The following is a 21,119-nucleotide window of genomic DNA, read 5'->3' as shown; positions in this document are numbered from 1 at the left end:
AACACTTTAATTTTCTAAAATTAAAAGTGTCATAAAAATAAAAACAGGATTTTTAGGCCTCTTTCCACTTTTATTCAAACACAAATACAGATACAAATAATTTTGGTGCCTCAACAAATACAGATACAAATACAAATACTGGGATCTCTGCACATCCTTACTTCAGAGTATGTTATATATAACACTAAGGGGATAAAGACTGAAGCATCTTGGTAAACAATGGTAACAATTAAAGGTAAGTTCAGAGTCATTCCACACACCTAGATATTTAATTTTTTCTACTTTCTAAAGAGATTTACCTAGTAGGGATGTAAGAAGGAGGTCCCCACATCGGGTCTTGAACTGGAGTCTCCCAGGTCATAGACAACTGCACTGACTACTGAGCTAAAACTTCACTCATCACCTCACTGCAGACAGACCTCTTCCTGTTTAATCACCCATAACACAGAGACAGCACACCATGTAACGTGTAGAGAAAAACTTAATAAGGCAATTATTGCTTTGCACTTTGCACATTTATTGCCTATTTTTTATGACCTAACTTTGTGGAAAGGAGAAGGAGAACAACAGGTTATGGAGAGTCCCTTGGGAGCACTTTGCATGTGTCAGCAGCTCAGCTTCATCTCAGGGAAACACCCCCAACAAATAATTTCTAAAATATTTGTATGATACAAATATTCATATAAAACCCACTATTTGTGCTTTGCCGAATAATGTATTTGTATTCGGGCACACCCCTACTCTGAGATTTGTACTAGGTTGTTCTCTTTTAAACACCATTGCACAATGTTAGACACACTCAGATGGCTCCCTCTTGAGATAAGGCATCAATTTCACTGGTATCAATTTATTTTTTAATGTATTAACTTTAACTATCCTTACTGTCTAAGACAATCTTTTGTTCCGTGGAGTAGAAGTATACAATAGCATCAACATACTCAAGTGGTATACCATTAAAATTGTATTTACAGTAATTGAGTAAATTTCCTTTCTTCCATTGTAGATGTGATCACAATGACAAAAACACAGCATCCCTGCCTTTTTGTTGAGTCACTGCTTAAAGGTTGTGTTGATGATGATTCATTTCCTAGCATGACTTTCATCTTAAATACTGAAACTATGCCTGAACTGTTTGAAGTCTGTGAAAAAGCAGTTGATTATTTCCTTGGAGAGGGAATAAATCTTATCTCTCTCTTTTTAAACAGAGTGATTTACTGGTAGCATGTGGCTCGATGTATGACAAGATAGTTAGCACAAGGTGAGCTGGTGTTTCATGGACTAATATTATTTCATCAGGAATTTGTGAGGGGGGTTTTCCAAGAATGACCCGGCCAAGAGAGCAGCATAAACATTGTTACAAAAATAAACACAAGCAATACAAACAGACAAATACAACACACACTACAAGATAAATGGTAATGTTTATTTATGAATTTTCAAGACCCCCGAAATTTGAAATTTTGTTTTGAAGCCAGGGCTTCAGCCTGCTCTGAACACTTCATTTTCAAAATTACCTCTACTTCAGCCTTGTGAGTACTGCAAAAAAAAAAAAAAAAAAAGGGGGGGGGGAGGGGGGGCGGTGGGTTGGCAGCACAGGAAACCATCGAAATTGTCCTCTTATCTGGGCCATCTGACTAACCAGCAGTGACCGTGACAACTCGGTGATTAATGAGAGAGTGTAGAGATAATACCAGCATAAATTCCTCTGCATGCCAATCTAATTACTGTAGCAACTGCTGTTCTTCGGAGGTTTGAACAACAGAACTGTATGAGACGTTATGTCTTAAAAAAAAATCAATGGAATGAAAAAAATGAAACCATAGTCCTATAATAACGGGAAATATCGCCATCTTGTGGGGAAAACTGGGAGTTTTTCTAGAAATTTCAGTCAACTTCACAGTTTTAACAACACCAGCCTCACAATCTGTGTGTGGAATCTAGCATCCTTTTTTTCCTTTGGTAGAGTAAATAGCTCAGCTTGATTACTAAGTTTTTTCTGAGAAGTTCATGCCCCAAATTTGACAAAAAAAAACTTGATTTATTGCCTTCGTGAAAACTAGGAAACAGAGAACAGTCTTGTGGGACATGAAGTTGTTGTATGACCTATACAGGAAACAGCTGTTTGTGGCTTTTTGGATGCATTGTTACCCTTTGCAGGAGTTCAACTGAACGGAAGGATACGTCTTCTCTATAAGGCCTGAAATAGATGTGTGTCTTCAGTGTATTTCACAGTTAACGGGTATTGCCCTCATTTCTGGTTGTGTTTATTCTTGAATCTGTGAAGTATTGAGATCTTCTGTCTTCTGTGACAGTAAACTGAATATCTCGACTGTTGGCCAGGACGAAAAAAAGATATTTTAGGTTGCATCTTGGGCTTTGGGATGCAGTGATAGACATGTTTCACCATTTTCTGACATTTTATAGATCAAATGACTAATCAATAAATTGAGAAAATAATCCACAGATTAAGTGATTATGAAATTAATGTCAGTTACAGCCCTAAAAAGTACTCATATTGCAAAATGGCCCCATTCTGTGTTTATATTTATATTGCTATATATACAGTATATATAGACAGATATACAGTGCCTTTCAAAAGTATTCACTCCCATTGAAAGTTTTCATGTTGTAATGTCTAACAACACTGAATCAAAGGCAATTTAATGTGGCTTTAATGTGATCAGCAGAAAATCATTTTGGCATTAAAGTCAAAGTTAATTACAAATATGTAAAAATATATAAATACATCATATTTTATATGTAAAATCTAGATCTGAAAAGTAACTACTAACTATAGCTGTGAAATAAATGTAGCGGAAGAGTAAAAAGTACAATATTCCCCCTGAAATGGAATAAACTAGTAGTGTAAAGTAGCATACAATGGAAATACTTAAGTAAAGTACAAGTACCTCAAAATTTTATAGTACTTGAGAAAATGTCCTTAGTAATTTTCCACCATTGCCTGCATGTTTGACTAATGAAGGAATGCTGCCCTGTAATAAATGTTTCTCAGTGAGTTTATGTTTTGTGGGTGTGTATGTCAAAAATAAAATAAAACACAACATAAAACATTTCTAAACAATCATAACAAACTTTCTCGTAAGCGTGTGGCCCAGGATGACTGTTTGACCATTTTTGAGTGTTACAGTAAACATAACCTCGCTGGTTTGTCACTGCCTCTCTCTTCTCTGCCTCTCTTCCACCAAGTATGGAAACAACATGTTTATATTTTGGTATACTCAACTGCAGTGCAGAGCAGATGCATTTCATTTGCTCTCAGGTTCGAGTCATCTGTAATATTTTTAGTTGCACATCCGTGGTGACGTCACAGGTGGGCAGCGGGCATCTGCAAGGGTTAAAACATCACTTCCCATGAACAGTATCTGATAAACAAGACACAGGTTATGGCTGTACTCAGCTGGATGTCAGTGCTCAGATAAAGCTGAAATAACAAAATATCAAGTGGAATGTGCAAATAATGTAAGTGACTGAGAGTTATATGACTAAGATTAAATTGAAATAAAAGTGCATGAAAAGAAAAGAAGAAAACCTGAATTGAAGTTATTATAAAAGACATCTACCACTGCAGTTGCAGAGAAATTAGAACATGATAAATATGTCTGCAAGTGACTCATCCTAACCGGGTTCCCACGTGATAACACAACATTTACATATAACGCTATGCTAGGCTTTTATCTCACATCTTTCCAAAGGGATGATGATCCAAAATATGACATGAAATACAGTATCTTCATGGAAAATACAACGTAAAGCGGAAATGAAGACTAAACAAAACTGCTCATGTTCAAGCACGCTTATCATCTCCAGACAGGCATTTCCCCACTTAACCAGTACTTTTTTAGCATGAATGACCTCACTATATCCCTCCTGGCATCACACTTCTGGGGGAAAAAAAATCCAAAAGTTTCCAAAGGTGTCAAAATGTCAGGCTGTTTTATATCTTGGAGGTTATATATTTCAGTCAGGCACCATAAAGTTCCAATGAAGTGTCTGAACAGAATAGCTATTATAAAACAGTGTGAGAAAGGGAACTTCTAGTCTATTTTAGGAGGAATTTAAGGGGAAATGTCTGAACAGTTGTTTTTTTTTTAAATTAAGTAAAAAGCAAACTATAGCTTATGGTAAATATAAATAAACAAAGGAGTGACACAGAGATAGTACAGTAAAGTGATAAAGATCATATGTGAAACTGTTGGTTCACAAGCACACACTCTGCATGTTAAAACACAAACCAAAGACAACCCACATTCTTGTTCAGCGAAAACGTCAAGATTTTTTTTTTTACTTGGTAGGTGGTGACTGAGCAGCTGCAGACCGAGGTGACGTTGAACAGCAATGAAATGTGGAGCTGAATGTAGAGAAGTGAGATGTGGCTCTTGTGCTTGAGTTGAGTGCTGTTCAAAGAAGAAGACATTATGGAGAAACTTTTGTTTTGTCTGGTTTTTGTTCTCTGTCTAAGCGGTACACTCCAAAAGAAAGGTAAGAAATGCTTATAAAAGTTTAGTTTAAGAATATACTCCTGTGTTAAATGATTACATTTCTTTTATCTGTTTTTTCATGTTGCTTAACAATGAACCTTTCGTAAACTCATCTGGTGATTTTATTAAGTGTAGAATATAATGTAAAATATTATTTGCTGATACACTTTTCTGACATCTATCAGTAACAAAAGTGAAGAGTTGATTATAAAACCAGGTTGAGAAAAACAACTTGGACAGTGGAGACCGTCACAGATTCACTATAACACCAAAAAACACATTATTGTAACTGGGACAAGGTGGTTTATAATCAGTATTAGAACTGAAACAATTGGTTGATTAATTGATTAGGAACCTGAACACAATAAAATAAATGATTAAATAAAATAAATAATTACCATAAAATATTCTAATTAAAAAGCTGATCTAAAGAGGTAGGTTTTAAAAAGGTGTCACTTTGGCCTTTAAGAACTTACATGTTTAAAAAAGTACATTGTGAATACTGAAGCCCCGGTGTGTAAGCAGCATTTTACTGTTGGAGATCATTATAACTGCTTTATAAACAGATTGGTAGTTTAGTCCAGTGATTCCCAACCTAGGGGTCTGGCCCCTCCAAAGGGTCACCATAAATCCAAGCGACAACTACCACGGCTTGAGGCTGAATTACCTTAAAGTGCAATTCCACTGACAGCCACTAGATGCTCCAGTTGACTCCCTATCAAAAAGCCTAAACTTCTCTTTAGAAATACAAAGTCAATCATTTTTTTCAATGAATCATTATGGTCTCAATCACTAAATTCAGGACCTCTAATAAGTGTGCTGGTGGTCATTTTTGAAATTATTGCTCCGTTAACAAAATTGGTAGACTTATAGTAGCTTTGATGGCAGCCGTGTGGGTGTTGATTGACAGCTGTGATTGACAGTTGGTTCACCTGCTGCTCTCCCCGGCTCTGGGACTCGCGTTGAGTCTCATTGTTGTTGCAATATTTCACTAAGTTTAATGTTACTTAATTGAGATACCTGCCCTGTTAGTACATTTTAGCTAAAGTATAGCTAACGTTGGCCTAAGTAAGCTAATATTCTCTTCGGTCCAAGGTAGCAGAGCATGTTTCTCAAACATCCTTTCACACCATCAAGATGGCGATGCAAGCTGTGAAATGAATGTAGTACAGTACAAAGTACAATATTTCCCTCTGAAGTATCAAGTAGCATAAAATGATAATACTACTAATGATTCTTTGCACCACTGAATATAATCGATGTAATTGTTAGAATTCTTGTTAACTTTTGTATTTTGTTGTTTTTATTGCAGGGAAACGTAAGAAGAACGACTCTGAGCCTTTATTGCCTGTGCCCAGAACATTTCTCGGAGACATTGAGACTCAGCCCCCTCTTGTCCTAAATGGGACACAAGCTCCCATTTCAACTCTGCTGTTACTAAGCAACAGCACAGCAGGCTACCTCAAAGGCACTCTGAGCACGAGGGTCATCCCCATTATTTATATGTTTGTCGTGGCTTTCGGGGTCCCAGCCAATGTTGCCATTCTGTGCACTTTGGCCACTAAAATTAGGAAGGTGTCCTCGGCCATCCTCTACTGCAGCCTGGCTGTCTCTGACCTCTTCCTCCTCCTCTCCCTCTTCTTCAAGGCTCACTACCATCTCCATGGAAACCACTGGGAGCTCGGGGAGGCTGCCTGTCGAGTGGTCACGGCTTGTTTCTATGGCAACCTCTACTGCTCGGCCCAGACGCTGGCATGCATCAGCATCAAGCGCTACCTGGCTGTAGTGCACCCGTTCATGTACAAAAGTCTTCCCAAGAGGATGTGCACTGCCGGGGTCAGCTTGGCCGTATGGGGGGTGTTTGGTGCCGCTGTCATCCCTGAGCTCCTCGTCCAGCAGACCTATTTGCTCTCTGAACTGGGCCGAATCACCTGCCATGACGTATTGCCTCTGTACTACAGCTCCCATAACTTCCTGCTCTACTACAACCTCTTACTAACCATCTTTGGCCTCCTGGTGCCGCTGGTGGTCACGGTTGTGTGCTATGCCCGGATCATCTGTGAGCTCAACCAGTCACACCTCGACTGGACGATGTACATCAAGGCCAGCTCACTGGTGTTTGTCATCTTCCTGGTGTGTTTTACCCCCGCTGGATTCCTGCACTTCCTCCATTACATGCAACTGTCATTGAACGGAACAGAGAGTTTGTACGTGTACTTTAATGTGGCAGTGTGTTTGTGCTGCCTCCATGCCTGTCTGGACCCCTTCCTCTTCATCTTCATGTCAAAGTCTGCAGGCTCCACGCCTTTCTTCAGGCCCTTTAGGAGCAAGACTGTGAGCATATCGATCTGAGACAGATATCCATGTTACCAAAAACTGGTTCTGATTTTGTCTCTGATGAGGAGGAAATGGTCTCTTTGGCTGGAATCCAAAGAGAAAGTGGAGTATATGTTCTCCACAGATTGAATAAATATTTTTATGTAGCAATACAGTTTTTCTTATGTGCAAGAGAGGGAATGATGTAAACATATGTGTTAATGTATATAAAAGATGAAAGGAAAGTATGTTCATTTTGAAATAGTTTATGATTTTAGTTTATATTTTTACAATAGTCTGTGTTGTTATAGTTGTTATATATATTTGAATTATGTGAAGTTTGGAGGAAAAACTAACACAAAAATGACATTATTTCTGAGTCTTAAGTATTCCTTTAGAGGCAAATTGTCCTTGAAATCAGTATAGCTGACAAGGAATGATGTGAAACAAACTGATTTTGGAAAATTAGTCACCCAGGCTTTTTGTGCATTAATAATAGTCATATATGGAGCTATAATATATGTTGATTAAAGCATAAACTTAACCATGTCTAAGCTATTTTATTATTTTGTATTGTAGATGAAGTGGCTTGTTTCTTTAAATCCCCTTTTTCCAACAACCAAACTAAAAGCACATTTTCAAACATATAGAACAATTAGGAGCTTTGTTTATGTTATCATTTAACCGCTCAGGAAGACTGCACTCTTCTCTCACTGAGTTGGCATTTCCTGCCCTGCCTGTGACAGGATGCATTGTGACACATAACACACCAGTTCAATGGCAAAACTTACACATAGATGCATACTGTATAACTGGAAAAAAACAGTTATGGAATGTTCCTGGAATGATTTGTACGTCTGGAAACAAATATAAAGTCTATTTATGGTTGAAATCTGTTGACTTATACTGTATATTAGTGTGGTACTCTTTTGCTAACATTGTGCTAAAATTTCAGATAAAAAAATATTGTGGATAGTCTTACACCAAATCAGTTACCTTTTAATGGGGCACTCCAGTAATTTCACACATGAAGTTCTGTTTACTCGTCAAGAATAGTTCCCCAAAGTCTCTTCATGGTTTGAAGGTCTGGGAAAGACACTTAAAGAAAAACTAGAGAGCTTTCAGAACATGTTAGTCAGGGTTGTTCTGGGCCTGAAACCAAGACCACATGTTGGCAAGCAGCAATTCTAACAGCTCCAGATGTTACCCTGATGTCAAATAAACTACACTAAAAACTAAGAATCTCTGTGACCTTTGACCTCAAAACAAACATGAAGACTCACAAGAGAGCAGTCATAAAGTGATTCAGAAGTTAGTAATAAAACAAGTCTTCATAAAAGTCTTTGATTAACTCATAAACCCTGACAGACATTGGGTCCTGCCTTGGTTAGGCTTGTGTAAATAGTGCCATCTGCTGGTGTGAGTGAGTATATTTGGACTGAATAAACTGAACAAAACTCCCACAGCTGTTCAAATGAAACTCTTTATTCAGTATGTGTAGACACCAGAGGAATCCACCTTTACACTGCATTCACTTGAGCCTTTTCTTATTAAAATAAATCATATCAAGGACAGGTAATTGTTTTTTACACACACTTCCACGTATTGTTTGAGAGCAGAGGTTTTCAAATCTGAAAGTCACAACGTTCAGGCCAATTTCATCCCAGTTTCGGAGTGACTTTATGATAATGACTCATCTAAATGGAAACCTTCCCAAAAAGCAGATTTGACCACCCCTGCTGGATACAGTCATCTCACCACTAGCATGCCCTTTCACAATGACCTACAGTAGAAGTCAACTCAGTATAATGAACACCTGTCCACAACAAATCTGACAACACACGAGAATGATACATTCACCTTTGACCCGGAATCACATGTCTGTTTCCCCCCCGCAGAGGAACAGCGAAGACACCAAAACAGAAAAAGCGCACACAACAGAGGGACTTCAATAACAAACATGCAGGATTTCTTTGTGGAAACAGTGATGAGCACAAGAGTTTGGAGGAGGGGACGGAAGCAGACAGAGAAGTAAAGCATCAAACATCTAGAAACCAGACTCATAACTTCAGTCGCATTTCAGTCATAACAAATGTGATTTTAAAAGGAAATAGCTGCATGTGTAGGAGGTTATGTACTGCATAAATTTATACATGAGCAGCAGAACATCTGATTGACACTAATTGGAAAATAACCAAATGAAACTGTTCTGTACTTTTGTATTAATTGACTTGTATTTGAGCAAACCCAGAAAAGAACACGTTACAGGTTTTTATTTTACAAATTACTTATGGTAATACATTTTAACATCAAAGCACTGACATTGTAGCAGCAAGAGTTCCCGTCATTGGAAGTTTTAAAGGGTCTGTTCACGCATAAATCATAAAAAAAATATCTCTTATTTTAGGGTTATCTAGCCATGCAGATCGTTTTGCAGAGGTTTTGCAATATCCTTCTCTGAGATTTCGGCATCTGACCAAAAAGAGGGGGGGGGGGGGGGGGGGGGGGGGAATGGAATTTTGTTTACGGTGCACAAAGCATTGGAAAATTACGAATGAAAATCTCAAGAGGAATCTGTCTTTCTAGAAACAACGGGCCTCAAGGGAAGAAACACTTGTTTTTTTATTCAGAATTTTAATGTTTTAATCTGAATGAATTTGGAGTTTAAATATGATACTGAAATCAACTAAAATAAAACATATGTTTGGTAAATGTTTCAACTCTGCAACTGTATCACCATATTATTATCATCATCATGGCTGCCAATTTACTGACAGGTTTTTTAGAATTTATGATTTTTATTTTGGCGGAGCAGCTTCTACATTTCAGCTGTTGTTGTGAACAGCTGCTTCAGTGTCTCTCTGCAGCTCTCTGTCCAGTATCATCTTCTGTTGCAGCTGACAGTGTAACATCACCTACTGAAGGCTTATTCTCTCCTCTAATATCTCTTGTGACTGTCACATGACCGCCTATCATATAAATCATGAAACGCTTTGCTTTAGAAAGACATTTTTTAGCATCTAACTTCATGTAGAAACATTCCCTCTTTGTCACATTAAAGCGCTGCTCTGATGACACTACTGACACTCCAACATTTGTTATGTTGCGGTGTGTTTTTAGTCATTGGGAACATTTTTGTGAATGAAACTAGCCCAGAAATGGATCAGAACATCTAGCCTCATATGGTAATTTTAGGGGCATTAATTATGCTAACGATAAAATCTCACAAACATTCACCTCCTCATGAACAGGTGACATTCATAAAGCTGAATAACTCGTACAAAGAAACCTCACATTTTTGAGCAGCACAATTAAATCTTCATTGACCTTCATTATATTGAGGTGGTAGGGAGAGGGAGGGGTATCTCAAAACCCGCACACATGGGTAAAACTATCAGACCTTGGGAATTATTGACCTTGGGAACACATACTGCGATAAAAAAATATTAAAATATTAAATTGAAGCTTTTGACTGTATCCCACAGCCTTTGTTAACGAGATGTCATCACGTGACTTAAGTACAGGACATCAGGACGTCATTCACCTGAAAACAGTTGGTATTTTCACAGAAAAACAATCTACATGTTAGATACCTCTAGAGGTAAGTAAAGAAATATGTTTTTTGTGATTTGGCTGCACTGACCCTTTAAACATGGCTTTTAATTTCACTTTATCATGTGGTTCAAATCCTCCAAAAACCTCAGTTCTGTTGTATAAAAAGACATTAAAACAAAAAAAACCATGGTAATTTTATCTCATAAGGGTTTTTTTTCTGGACACACACACACTCACACATACATGCATACACACTGCAGTATCAAGAGATGAGAGACCAAAAAACGCAGGACAGAGCAGCAAAGCTTCCAGCAAGGTTTGGAAGGAGAGACAGGCTCAATGGAGAGAGAGGCACGACATTTGAGAAAGGCCTTTGAGTTTTGGAGGGAGCAGCAGCAAGGCAAGAGGAGATAAACGAGCGAGAGGACAAGACACTGGTGAGACAGATAGAGGAAACAAACAAACAAAGAAAAAAAAAAACAAGGAGAAGAGCATATTTTTTTTTATAACAGCACAGGTTTCCTCTATTATAAATTCTTCTTGACAGATTGGATTGCAACGGAGAGCAAAGCCCTTCATGGTGAGCTCAGCGCCACGAGACGAACACAACACAGACACGAGAGAGGGAGAGAGGAAGCATTCAGACAAAAGGTTTCCAATCTCAAAAGTCTCTGACTGTAAAAAGCAGAAAATGTAAACTTCTTTTCACTTTAGAAATGTAGCTGCTGAAGTGTTCACTAAACTACTATATTGTTATTGATTTTTTATTTATTTATTTATTTATTTTTTACTATGGACTTCTCATTCTTGCAAATCGCAGCAAAAAGCTCGAACGTCATCAACCATTCCTGGAGTATTGATCGCAGGTTTAGAAACAGAGATTCTTACATGAGACACAATTTCTGGCCTTGAAACAGGAAAACACGCCGGTGAAGCGATAAATAACGCATCTAAACAACTAAATAAATCAATACAAATACAAATAAATAAATATAATCGTAAATACTCAACTGTTACAAAATGATTACAGCAGGATTCAGAAGTGGAAGGTTGCTGAAAGTTCAAGCCTTTTGCAGCCTTGACACATGCGTTTGTGGTTTGCATGTATGAATCAGCCCATGTTAGATAATGAGCTGTTGATATACAGAGTTTTATCTATGCTCTAGCTTTTTTCTTAAGAATAGCCTGTTCAGCTTGAATTCCTGTAAGATTGTGCAGGGCTTTGGCAAGCAGCCATTGATACTGTGAAGATTTGTAACCGCTGATATTTCAAATTTATATCCCTCAATCTCTGTACATCCACAGCTCTCTGTGAAGTTAAAAAGCATTTCGTAATCCTGCTGTACCAGGTATGTACTCAGAAATAACAGAATAACAATTACTTGTATATTTGAGTTTTTCAACTTACAGTATTTATCAAATAATCATGACTGCAGTGTTTGTTTCAGTGGTATTTACTGTAATTAAATCATAGTCCGTTGAATGCGTCATTATGCAGTAAACTGAGTAAATACCTGGTAATCAATATATTGTTCTGTGTTGAGGTTTACATGAGGACATTGGCACGCGTGTCTGGCAGTCGGAGCCCCACCAGCCCGCCGCCAACCAACACAGCTGATGCCAGCAGGATGGGGATAGCCTTGGTGATGCCAACCAACGAGCCAAAGATCAGGTTGCCCAGCACCGCTGCCAGCTTACACATGGCATTACAGAAGCCGAAGCCTGTGCCCCTGAAGACAAGGAGACAAGGAAGAAAGAGCAAAGAGAGTCAGACGTGTCGGATGTTTTACTGCATACCTTGATATAGTTACTGCATTGCAATATTTTCTTTGAAAAAGGCAATAAGTTGCTGACTGAAGTGTTGAAATTGAAAGTTCATTCTTGACTTTAGAAGTTACTTAGCAAAGCAATCTCACTGCAACGTCTCAGTAGCTTAATTAATATTTTTAGCCAAGTCAAGCGCAAGTACAACTTTAGAAAAGGGAAAGTTATGTTTCTTTAATTGTGCTGGATTAAGAGAGTGAAAATTGTATGCACACATGGTCAGGGATAAAGCACAGATGCACTCTTGTTATCTCCTACAAAGGAAGTGTAATACAGATCTTCTATCTACCTTTAAATGCTTCATATATACTTTATACAGAAGTATACATTAAAGGTAATGGTCTAAGTAATATACAGTGAGTTCAGTACTTACCTCCTGTCTGTTGGGTACAGCTCAGTGGTGACCACATCCAGGGAGTTCCAGGCAGAGATACTGAGGCCGTTGTACAGGCAGAGCATGAAGATCATCATCGACTCACTGGTGCCAAACCACAGGAAGAAGCAGCTGATGCCTGACAGCACCATGGAGCCTCCTGCAGGACACGACGCGACACATCTTTTACATCTCAGACACAAAATAGCCTCATTTACGTCACCAGAGGTCACGCAGATACAAAGGCCAACATCAGAAGACATAAAGACATTTTGCAAGAGGAAAGGCTGCTATTTATAGCCAAAACAAAAAGTCAGAGCAAAGATCAGAGTATGTCATGACATACCTAACATGCTAAGGCGGCCTATTTTGTCCATGAGGAGGGCAGAGACAATGTTTCCGGGCAGCACAGCCAACGTTCCCAGGAAGTTGACGAAATAGACCCAGTAGGCACTGTAGTCATCATCAAATGTCATCTGACAACCTGTCTTGTTGTGGTGGAAGGAGCTGTTGATCACCATCGAATTTGTTAGCTTAGCGTCATCAATATCTGTGAATGTGAGAGACAAGAGAGGAAGTTTTTATATTGTGTTTAAATAATGAACAGTTGTAAAACTGGTCTCTTCCTGTGAATTTCAATCACTGCTGCAAAAACTTTAATGCTTTGTCTTCTGCTGATGTTTTGGTTCTTATTAAAATCAGGTTGTGTTTATCTCATTAATTTATTTTTTGGTGGTTTAATTTGGTTTATTAATTTCATTAATTTTTTTAATTATTTTTTTTATTTTTATTGATGGTTTTAGACTCCTCTTAGGTTGTCTTACCAACCAGGCAAAGCAGGCAGCTGCCACAGGGCCTGCAAAAGTCCTACATTCACTGCATGTAATTATTAGGTGATCTGGAGGTCCTGTCTTTTATCCTGTCTTTTTGTCCATCCATCCATCCATCCATCCATCTATCCATTCATCCATCTATCCATCTATCCATCTATCCATCCATCCATCCACCTATCCGGGACAGTGGCATCAGACTGAGTAATGAAACCCAGACATCCTTCACCTCAGCAACACCCTCCAACTCCTCCTGGGGGACCCCAAGGCGTTCCCAGGCCAGGAGAGATAAGAAGTCCCTCCAGCGTGTTCCGGGTCTGCCTCGGGGTCTCCTACTAGTTGGATGTGCCTGGAACATCTCCAGAAGGAGGCGTCTAGGAGGCATCCTGACCAAGTGCCCAAACCACCTTAGCTGGCTCCTCTCGAAGCAAAGGAGCGGCGGCTCTACTCCGAGCTCCACCCTGATGCTCAGTCTTTTATTGTGCTCAAATAAAATTGTGTTTAATCAAATTACTACAAACTAATTTGCACACAAAAAATCTGGGACCAGGTAGTATCACTCCAGTAGTACTGTATGGTCTCTGAATATATAGTGAAGTTGTCATTCATATACTATATAGTCTGCTACGTGAACTGTACTTAAAGGGAATTAATGTGAGGTGACATAGTTACACACACAGTGCATGAGGTGTCAGTGGAAGCCAAACAACAAATTTTAGTGCTCTGGTCCCCTAACAGGTTAATGCGGCCAAGTTGAGGTGCCATGTTAGGTTGTTTTGAGGATGTGACCTTGTTTATGACTCTTATCGCCAATTTTATTTAATCCGTGACATATTTTACGTTATATGTTTTATGTTGTTAATCTGTGAGGCTGAGTTACTGCTGCCTGTCGGAATATCTTAAAAGATTAGTTTGACATTTGAATATCCACTTTCTTTCAGAGAGATAGATGAGATTGATTTGTACAGTAATTATGGAGCTGGAGCCAGTAGACTGTTTAGCTTAGCTTAGCATAAAGAAGTAGGGGGAAACAGCTAGCTTGGCTCTGTCCTAGCCAAGAAATTGTCCGGCACATAGTTACACGTAAAACCACAGCTTTTCATTTTTTTACACTTCAGCTTTTGTACAGATTAAAACAGTGAGATATGGCATGCTAATTAGTGAGCTTTAGAGGTGTTGGTAGGCTGATATTGTGACAGAGCCAGGCCAGCTGTTACCCCTGTCTCCAGTCTCTATGCTAAGCTAAGCTAACTATCTGCTGGCTGTAGCTTTATATCTAATGGACAAATATAAGCGTGGTATCAATCTTCTCGTACAACTCTGGGCAACAAAGCGGATAATCATATTTCCCAAAATGTTGAACTTGATTCCTTTAATCTTAAAGACACTTTGGGATAAATAAAGGCTAAATAAAAAGCCTTGCACTTGCATATTTTCATTTTTAAAGATAACCCTTCTCAACTATGTGTATGGGATATTCATATCTAGACGCTGCACGTGTTCTGTGTAGTTTAAACATCTTTGTGATCTCTCCCTCAATAGAAACTGAGTAATAATAAACTTCAGCAGATGCAGGAATAAGAAAACATTCCCTGCTCTCACTCCTCCCTCCCTTTCTAATTCTGTCTCTCCTTGTTTCTCTTTATGCTCTGCTCCCTCGAGACACATAGCTGGGGGCAAAGAGACTTCATTTCCCATGGGGCATTACAAGCAACCTGACATACCCTTACTGTTTCCATGTTCAGCGATTTCCAGAGAGCTGGAGGGAACTATTTTTCAACCCTGAGCTCCCACAAGGTCTGAATCAGCGCCAGTTCCCTCAGAACATTTAAAATGCCTCTCTGCCTTTCTTTTGCTTCCTGCTTGTGTTTTTGTCAGCCCTGGAATGATTGGCTTGCACTTTTATACTGCAGTCTGGATTTATGAAGATGTTTTGGATGGTTGTGCAGCTGTCTCGGTCCCACGGTCTGGAGTTTATATCGTTCTCTGCCCAGAGAATCATGTCTATCACCTACAACAAAAGCATCACTTCAGGAGTCTTTGTACGGTTAAAAATGGCCATTTTCTGTTCTCTTCAACCCAGTCTGGTTCGGTTTCTTTGTTAACTACAGTCACCTGAGTTCAGAGAGGCAATCTGTGCAGGGGGCAGAGAGGTTAAGCAGTAATTTAGTTGCATAAAGCAAAGCCATAAATGCTCAAACCCATTCTTTCTTCTCTAAGCCTGGACATTAGATCCAAAATGAACTGTCAGAGGGAGACAGAGAGACTGAGAGAGACTTATGTGTAAGGCACCTACAGTATAATAGGATTTTCTGGGGTGGAAGGAAATACCTCAGTACAGGGAACTCACAGGAGAGGAACGCTGTGAACAACGAGTGAATCTTGCAGGTGTAAACTCACCCGTGTTGTAAAAGAAGGCGTCTACAAAGGTGCAGTTTTTGAAGAAGGATCCTACTGAGGAGATATCCTCGAAATAGCAGTTGATGAAAGAGGAATCGATGAATGTGACCGCCTTGAACCTCATACTGATAAACCTGGGAAGAGGAAGGAGAAGAGAAATGGAGGCGGAAAAGTTAATAAAGAATCAACCAGTAAAGTGGGAGTAACAGGGATTGGTGAAATATTTCTGACAACAAAGGTGTTGAATTGAACTCAAGTACTGTACTTAAGTACCAATTTGAGGTACCTGAGTATTTCCATTGTATGCTATATAATATTTATACTCTACTACATTTCAGAGGAACATATTTTACATTTTAATCAACAACATTTATCTGACAGCCATATTTACAAGTTATTTAACAGATAAAGATTTTACATACAAAACATATTGTCTACTTACAAAATATGATGCATCATTATAGATTAGCGAGCAGCAAATAGCGAACAGTATATAAAGAAAAATCAGAGAGTGAATTAATTAGTTCCGACTCGACCAGCTGTGACTTTAAAATTCATGTTTTATACATTTTAAATGCCCGCTGCCCCTTTGCTCTGAGCAAACACAACTGAACAAACAAATGTGGAGCTTTTTGTTTTAAAAAAAAAAAGCCTCACCAAACCCGGAGTCGCAGAACAATGTGCACACGTCTTTAGACCGAGTTGTTTATCCCAAATAAATATCTCTCTTGTCAGCTTGTTTTCTTCCATACCAAGTAACCAATTCCATAACTGAGCTACACATATAGTATCTTCCAGTGAACCTCAATAGCCAACTTCAGTGCATATTTGTACACAGTTAAAGATATTCACATATGCTACTAATACTTCTGTACTTTTACTTAAGCAAAACTTTAAATATTTTTACTTTTACAGGACTATTTTGACAGAATAGTATTGCTACTTTTACCTAAGTAAAAGATATGAGTACTTCTTCCACTACTGCTTAAGGAAAGACCAGCATGTCCTTTCTTCAGCATATCTAATATGACAGAGCTTACCAGTCTGTTATTGATCTGTTGCATGCTGCTGAACACAGTAGCAGGGTATTGGTCTTGATTCAATCTCTTAATAAACTTACATGCTGGTCTGCAGCGGGGTTGGAAAAAAAAAAAAACAACAAAACAGCATATCGATGCGTCTTTTCTCTGGCCTTTGTGTAAGTGAGAATCATAATCAGCAGGAGAAGGAAAAGATGTGAGTGTGTGTGAGAGAGAGTGAGAGAGAGAGAGAGAGAGAAAGAGGAGAGGAGAGAGCGATAAGCCTTTTAATTTCCTGGTGGCAGTGGAGATAAAGGAGGCAGGATTAATATTACCAGCAGCAGTGTGTTGTTAGCGGGAATGACGAATAGTGCTGCTATCCCACAACGGGACAAGCAGCTTTGACCGCAAACATTCTGCCTGGGGAGACTCACACAGGTCTGAATCTCAATGTGTTACATCGCAGCTGGTTTTTAAATCATCTCTCACGTCTGCACACATTTCTTATTCATTAATCCCTGAGAAAAACCGGGGGCTGGATAGAAAACACGCTGAGTTTGTGCACACATCCAGTTTTACCTGTCATTTATAAATACTCCATTTCTGTGGATCTGGTTCTCCAGGGTGAAGTTGAAGGTGAAGTCTTCGATGCGTTCGTTGTTGTGAATCTTCACTCTGGAGGCGTACTCGTCAGCCTGAAGGTGCTTGATGACGTCAGGAAACCACACGGAAAGCCCGTAGTACCTGCACACAGCATCAGCCTCTGTAGTAAAGTGTGTTAAACATTATCACAGACCACACAGACTGGTACTGGTCACTTTGAATTCATGACCATGTCTGACAACGGAAGAAGCAGATGATAGTAGACAGAAGACTGAGATGGATTTTTCTATTTCATGTGATGTTTTATATTTGTTGTTATACTATTTGTTTTGTTATTGCATTTGTTTGCTTTTTAATAACTATAATGACATGATTTCATCTCAGTGGCAAATTGTTAGATTCTACTCAATATGTGCATGAATACAGGCAATGGCATGAAGGATCAGCAGCTACTCTGAATTGCAAGGTGTTTCAAGCTTGACAGTCTTCCTCTTCCTATTTGTGCACATTTTAAGCATATTAAATTCTCTCATTTTTTTGTATCTAACAGTTTCCTTCCTTTTTTCTGAGGGTTTTTTTTTTTTGCTTTTTTCCACTGTTTTCTAATGGAAACTGGTAGCTCACCCTATAACTGAACTTTTAGTGTATGATCCTGAGGTTTATTTTGTTTAAATTGTCCTGAGGTTTATTTTGTTTAAATTGTTTACAAAAAAAACATTACATGATGATAATGATGAATATATTAATAACATAAATAACATGTAGCCAAAAAAATTCACGTACATGTAAAAGCATTAGAGCACAGGTATGGTCACTCTGCTCCCAAAATAGATGCAGAATAAATATTTATCAGAGTGGTCGCAAACTGTAAACAGTGTGTGAGAGCGATGCTAGAGTTTATAGTCCAATACTGAGTACAACATACTAAACATAGTGATAAAACATGCTAGAAAAATAACTAACTTCTTCATTCCCAAACACAGTATATCAGTGTTTTTGTTGGCAAACCGAACACATCTGTTGCACCTCTGAGTCTGTTGGGACTGAGCAGACATCACAGTGAAACAGGAACGAAACAGGGCTTCAATAGAAGTGAATTGAAGTGAATATTCATAGGTCAGAGGTGTAAGGTGACCGAACCTTAATTTAAGGTGTAAAATGTAAATGTCTCAGGTGTGAAAGTGTTTCCTGACAGGGTTGTCCCCTGTGCTCTTTGCTCTGTTTTCCACACACACTCCAAAAAGGTGCATATTCCCAAAAATCATATGCACCCAAATTAGCAAAATGTAAAGTTTGTGGTGGAAAAAAGTCTTTAAAAGTCCAAAAGTCTTCTGTGTTTGCTGTTGTTTTCTCTTATGTGTCGTATATTAGTGTCTTATATGCCTGAGGTGGATCTGAGCATCATAAAATAATTATCATTCTCTGAGCTTTAAAAAGATGCCACTGCATTTCGCATCATCTTAATTAACTCTGGTAATGAAGCAGCTATGTGTGTGTGTGTGTGTGTGTGTGTGTATTTGTGCCTGTAAATGTCTATACATGTGTGTGTATGTGTACGTAAAAAAAGGAACAGAGGGTCAGAGAAATGACACATCTTCTCATGCTGTAATTGGTTGTGCTGTACATCTCCAGAGGGGAACAGGGCAAGGTGGTGTCAGAGGTGCAGCTGGTTTATTCTTATTGCTGAGCTGAGGAGCCAAATTAAAAAGAAAAAGCAAACAATCCTGGACTTGTTTCAGGGTGGGGAAAAAGAAGATGTGACAAGCAGACAAGACAAAAAAAGTGACCTGACAAGCTCATAAAACAAGAGACAAGATTAAAAAAAAACAGGAGCCAAAAAACTGAGATAAAACAAAAAGATTGAGACAAAAAGACTTGACACAAAATGAAACCAGAATAGAATAAATTATTTTCCCTCGTAGTACACCGCAGCCTACTTTTGTCTCTTGTAATTTTAAATGACTGTCCTTAGGGCTCAAAATTCCCGACATCTACGTACTGTAATTCATTAAACCAGCCAGCAGAAAAAGTGACACCCTTTCTCAAATAGGCTCTCTCTTTCCAATCTAACCTGTCAGCATTCATCAAGAGGGTATAAATGAGAGTACATCTGCCTCAGTGCTAAGTATTTCATTAAAACTCTGTTATTAAGCTGGAAAGTAGTGGTGACTCAGCTAAGTATCACCGTGGGGCGATATAGCGTTATTTAACACGACGGAAGCATATAATAATATCATAGAGAAGTGTAGAAGAAGAGCTGGAGGGGACGTCAGACACTGTGTGCAGGAAATCACCCAAAATCTTACCCAAAAGACAAAGTAAACCAGACTGCAGCCAGCTTCACAGTGTTGTCTTTCACTGGGTAGTTGAAGCATCTCATAAAAGTCAACCAGATCTGTTTAAAAAAAAAAAAAGATTTTAACAACCACGAAAAAAAAAATCAGAGTAAAACAAAACCAAAAAAAAGAAAAAAGCATCATACCCCTCTGAGCTCAGCCTTGATCTTGAAGAGGACCTTGAGCACGGGGTTGGCTGACTCATTCTGCATCTCCACCAGCTCGTCCAGCTGTTTGGGGATCTTTATCCTGTTCACCTGCAGGGGGAGACACTGATCTGTCACCTGCTGGTGGCACTGCAGCAACAAGAAGGATGCAAAGTGTAGAGGCAGTGCGTACTCACAGTGAACACTCTCTCAGGCTCTCCACGGGCGCGCATGTTGGTGTCATGGATGTGTTTGAGCACCATCCAGGCTTCGTCATGTTTACCCATCTAGGGGGCAGTTAAGTGAAACGTAATTTGTATGCGTGAGTATGAGCTTCTTTTTATACCTCCATTATGTCATTACACAGGTTCAGATTCTATATTTCTGACCATATTTGACTTTCTACAAAGGTTTTAGTATTCCCTGATATCATTAAGAGACATGATAGTGCTACCAGTAAGATGGCAATTTACAGTCTCTCGCCACTCTTACCTCCAGGAAGAAACGGGGGCTCTCAGGCATAAAAGTGAGCGCTACCACTGCAGAGACACACGGCAGCGCACACACCACCACAAACACTCTCCAGCTGTGGAACTGGTAGGCTGAACCCATGCTGAAACTCCAGCCTGCATAAAGGAGGAGGCACAGAAGGACACGCATACTGTACAGTCAGAAATAATGTGGTGCGGCATCAGGCCAGAGTTCAAAAAGCACAAAACGAACACAGAAGAACTGATAGCTCCTGTGGTTTCAATCTGCTTTCATTCATTTCTTTTCTTTCCCTCAAGGTTTTATCTTTCAGTCTGTTACACTTGTGTCACAAGTAAATGAAATTAAATAACCAACAGGTCAACAACTCCCAGAGTGTCACTGTACACTCTTTGGCATCTGTTGATACATAATGTAATCGTTTCTGTCTCCTATTGTGTCTTTTTTCACACCTGAATCATTTATTGATTGCAATAGAAATTAGAAACGGCTGCATTTTCTTAAGCAAGAGGTGTGCTTGCTCCTGGAGAAAAACACGCTTGGACGGCAGCGCTGTTTGGTTGCTGGGGTGTTGCTGCTGTGGGTGGAGGCTACGTGGCTGCTAGGTTATTGGTAGATACTTTCTCTGTGTTCAGGTAGATGTCACCAGGTTGCTTATAAGTGGTTGCTAGATGTGGTAGATGGTTGCTAAGGTGTTTGGCATGATTGTTAGGGCATATTCAACTGGTT

General features: G+C 39.1%; 2 protein-coding genes across 2 annotated transcripts in view; one reads left to right on the top strand and one right to left on the bottom strand.

Annotated features, from left to right (window-relative positions):
- Positions 1–4,319: 4,319 nt before the first annotated feature.
- On the top strand, positions 4,320–7,359 carry LOC122968834 (proteinase-activated receptor 3). The gene is made up of 2 exons (XM_044334331.1): positions 4,320–4,500; positions 5,812–7,359. Exons 1-2 carry the CDS (start codon positions 4,437–4,439, stop codon positions 6,849–6,851), a joined length of 1,104 nt encoding a protein of 367 aa, XP_044190266.1. The 5' UTR covers positions 4,320–4,436; the 3' UTR covers positions 6,852–7,359.
- Positions 7,360–11,130: 3,771 nt separating this feature from the next.
- LOC122968833 (synaptic vesicle glycoprotein 2C-like) overlaps positions 11,131–21,119 on the bottom strand; it is a 55,677-nt gene continuing 45,688 nt past the window's right edge. The window contains exons 5-13 of the mRNA XM_044334330.1: positions 20,394–20,527; positions 20,099–20,188; positions 19,902–20,012; positions 19,726–19,814; positions 17,396–17,560; positions 15,798–15,931; positions 12,914–13,117; positions 12,568–12,727; positions 11,131–12,100 (exon numbers count right to left, since the gene is read on the bottom strand). Of these exons, the coding sequence (XP_044190265.1) occupies positions 11,917–12,100; positions 12,568–12,727; positions 12,914–13,117; positions 15,798–15,931; positions 17,396–17,560; positions 19,726–19,814; positions 19,902–20,012; positions 20,099–20,188; positions 20,394–20,527 (1,271 nt within the window). The 3' untranslated portion in view covers positions 11,131–11,916. The remainder of the gene's footprint in view (positions 12,101–12,567; positions 12,728–12,913; positions 13,118–15,797; positions 15,932–17,395; positions 17,561–19,725; positions 19,815–19,901; positions 20,013–20,098; positions 20,189–20,393; positions 20,528–21,119) is intronic.

This window comes from Thunnus albacares, chromosome 18, assembly GCF_914725855.1.
Source record: "Thunnus albacares chromosome 18, fThuAlb1.1, whole genome shotgun sequence".
In the NCBI taxonomy this organism is placed as follows: domain Eukaryota; kingdom Metazoa; phylum Chordata; class Actinopteri; order Scombriformes; family Scombridae; genus Thunnus; species Thunnus albacares.
The sequence above is the reverse complement of the archived record's forward strand: the minus strand, read 5'-3'. Positions and strand labels throughout refer to the sequence as shown.

Excerpts from the sequence above, each read along its gene's own strand:
- LOC122968834 (XM_044334331.1), top strand. The coding sequence starts at position 4,437 with ATGGAGAAACTTTTGTTTTGTCTGGTTTTTGTTCTCTGTCTAAGCGGT. Across the intron at positions 4,501-5,811 it reads CGGTACACTCCAAAAGAAAG|GGAAACGTAAGAAGAACGAC; the intron begins GTAAGAAATGCT and ends TTTTTATTGCAG.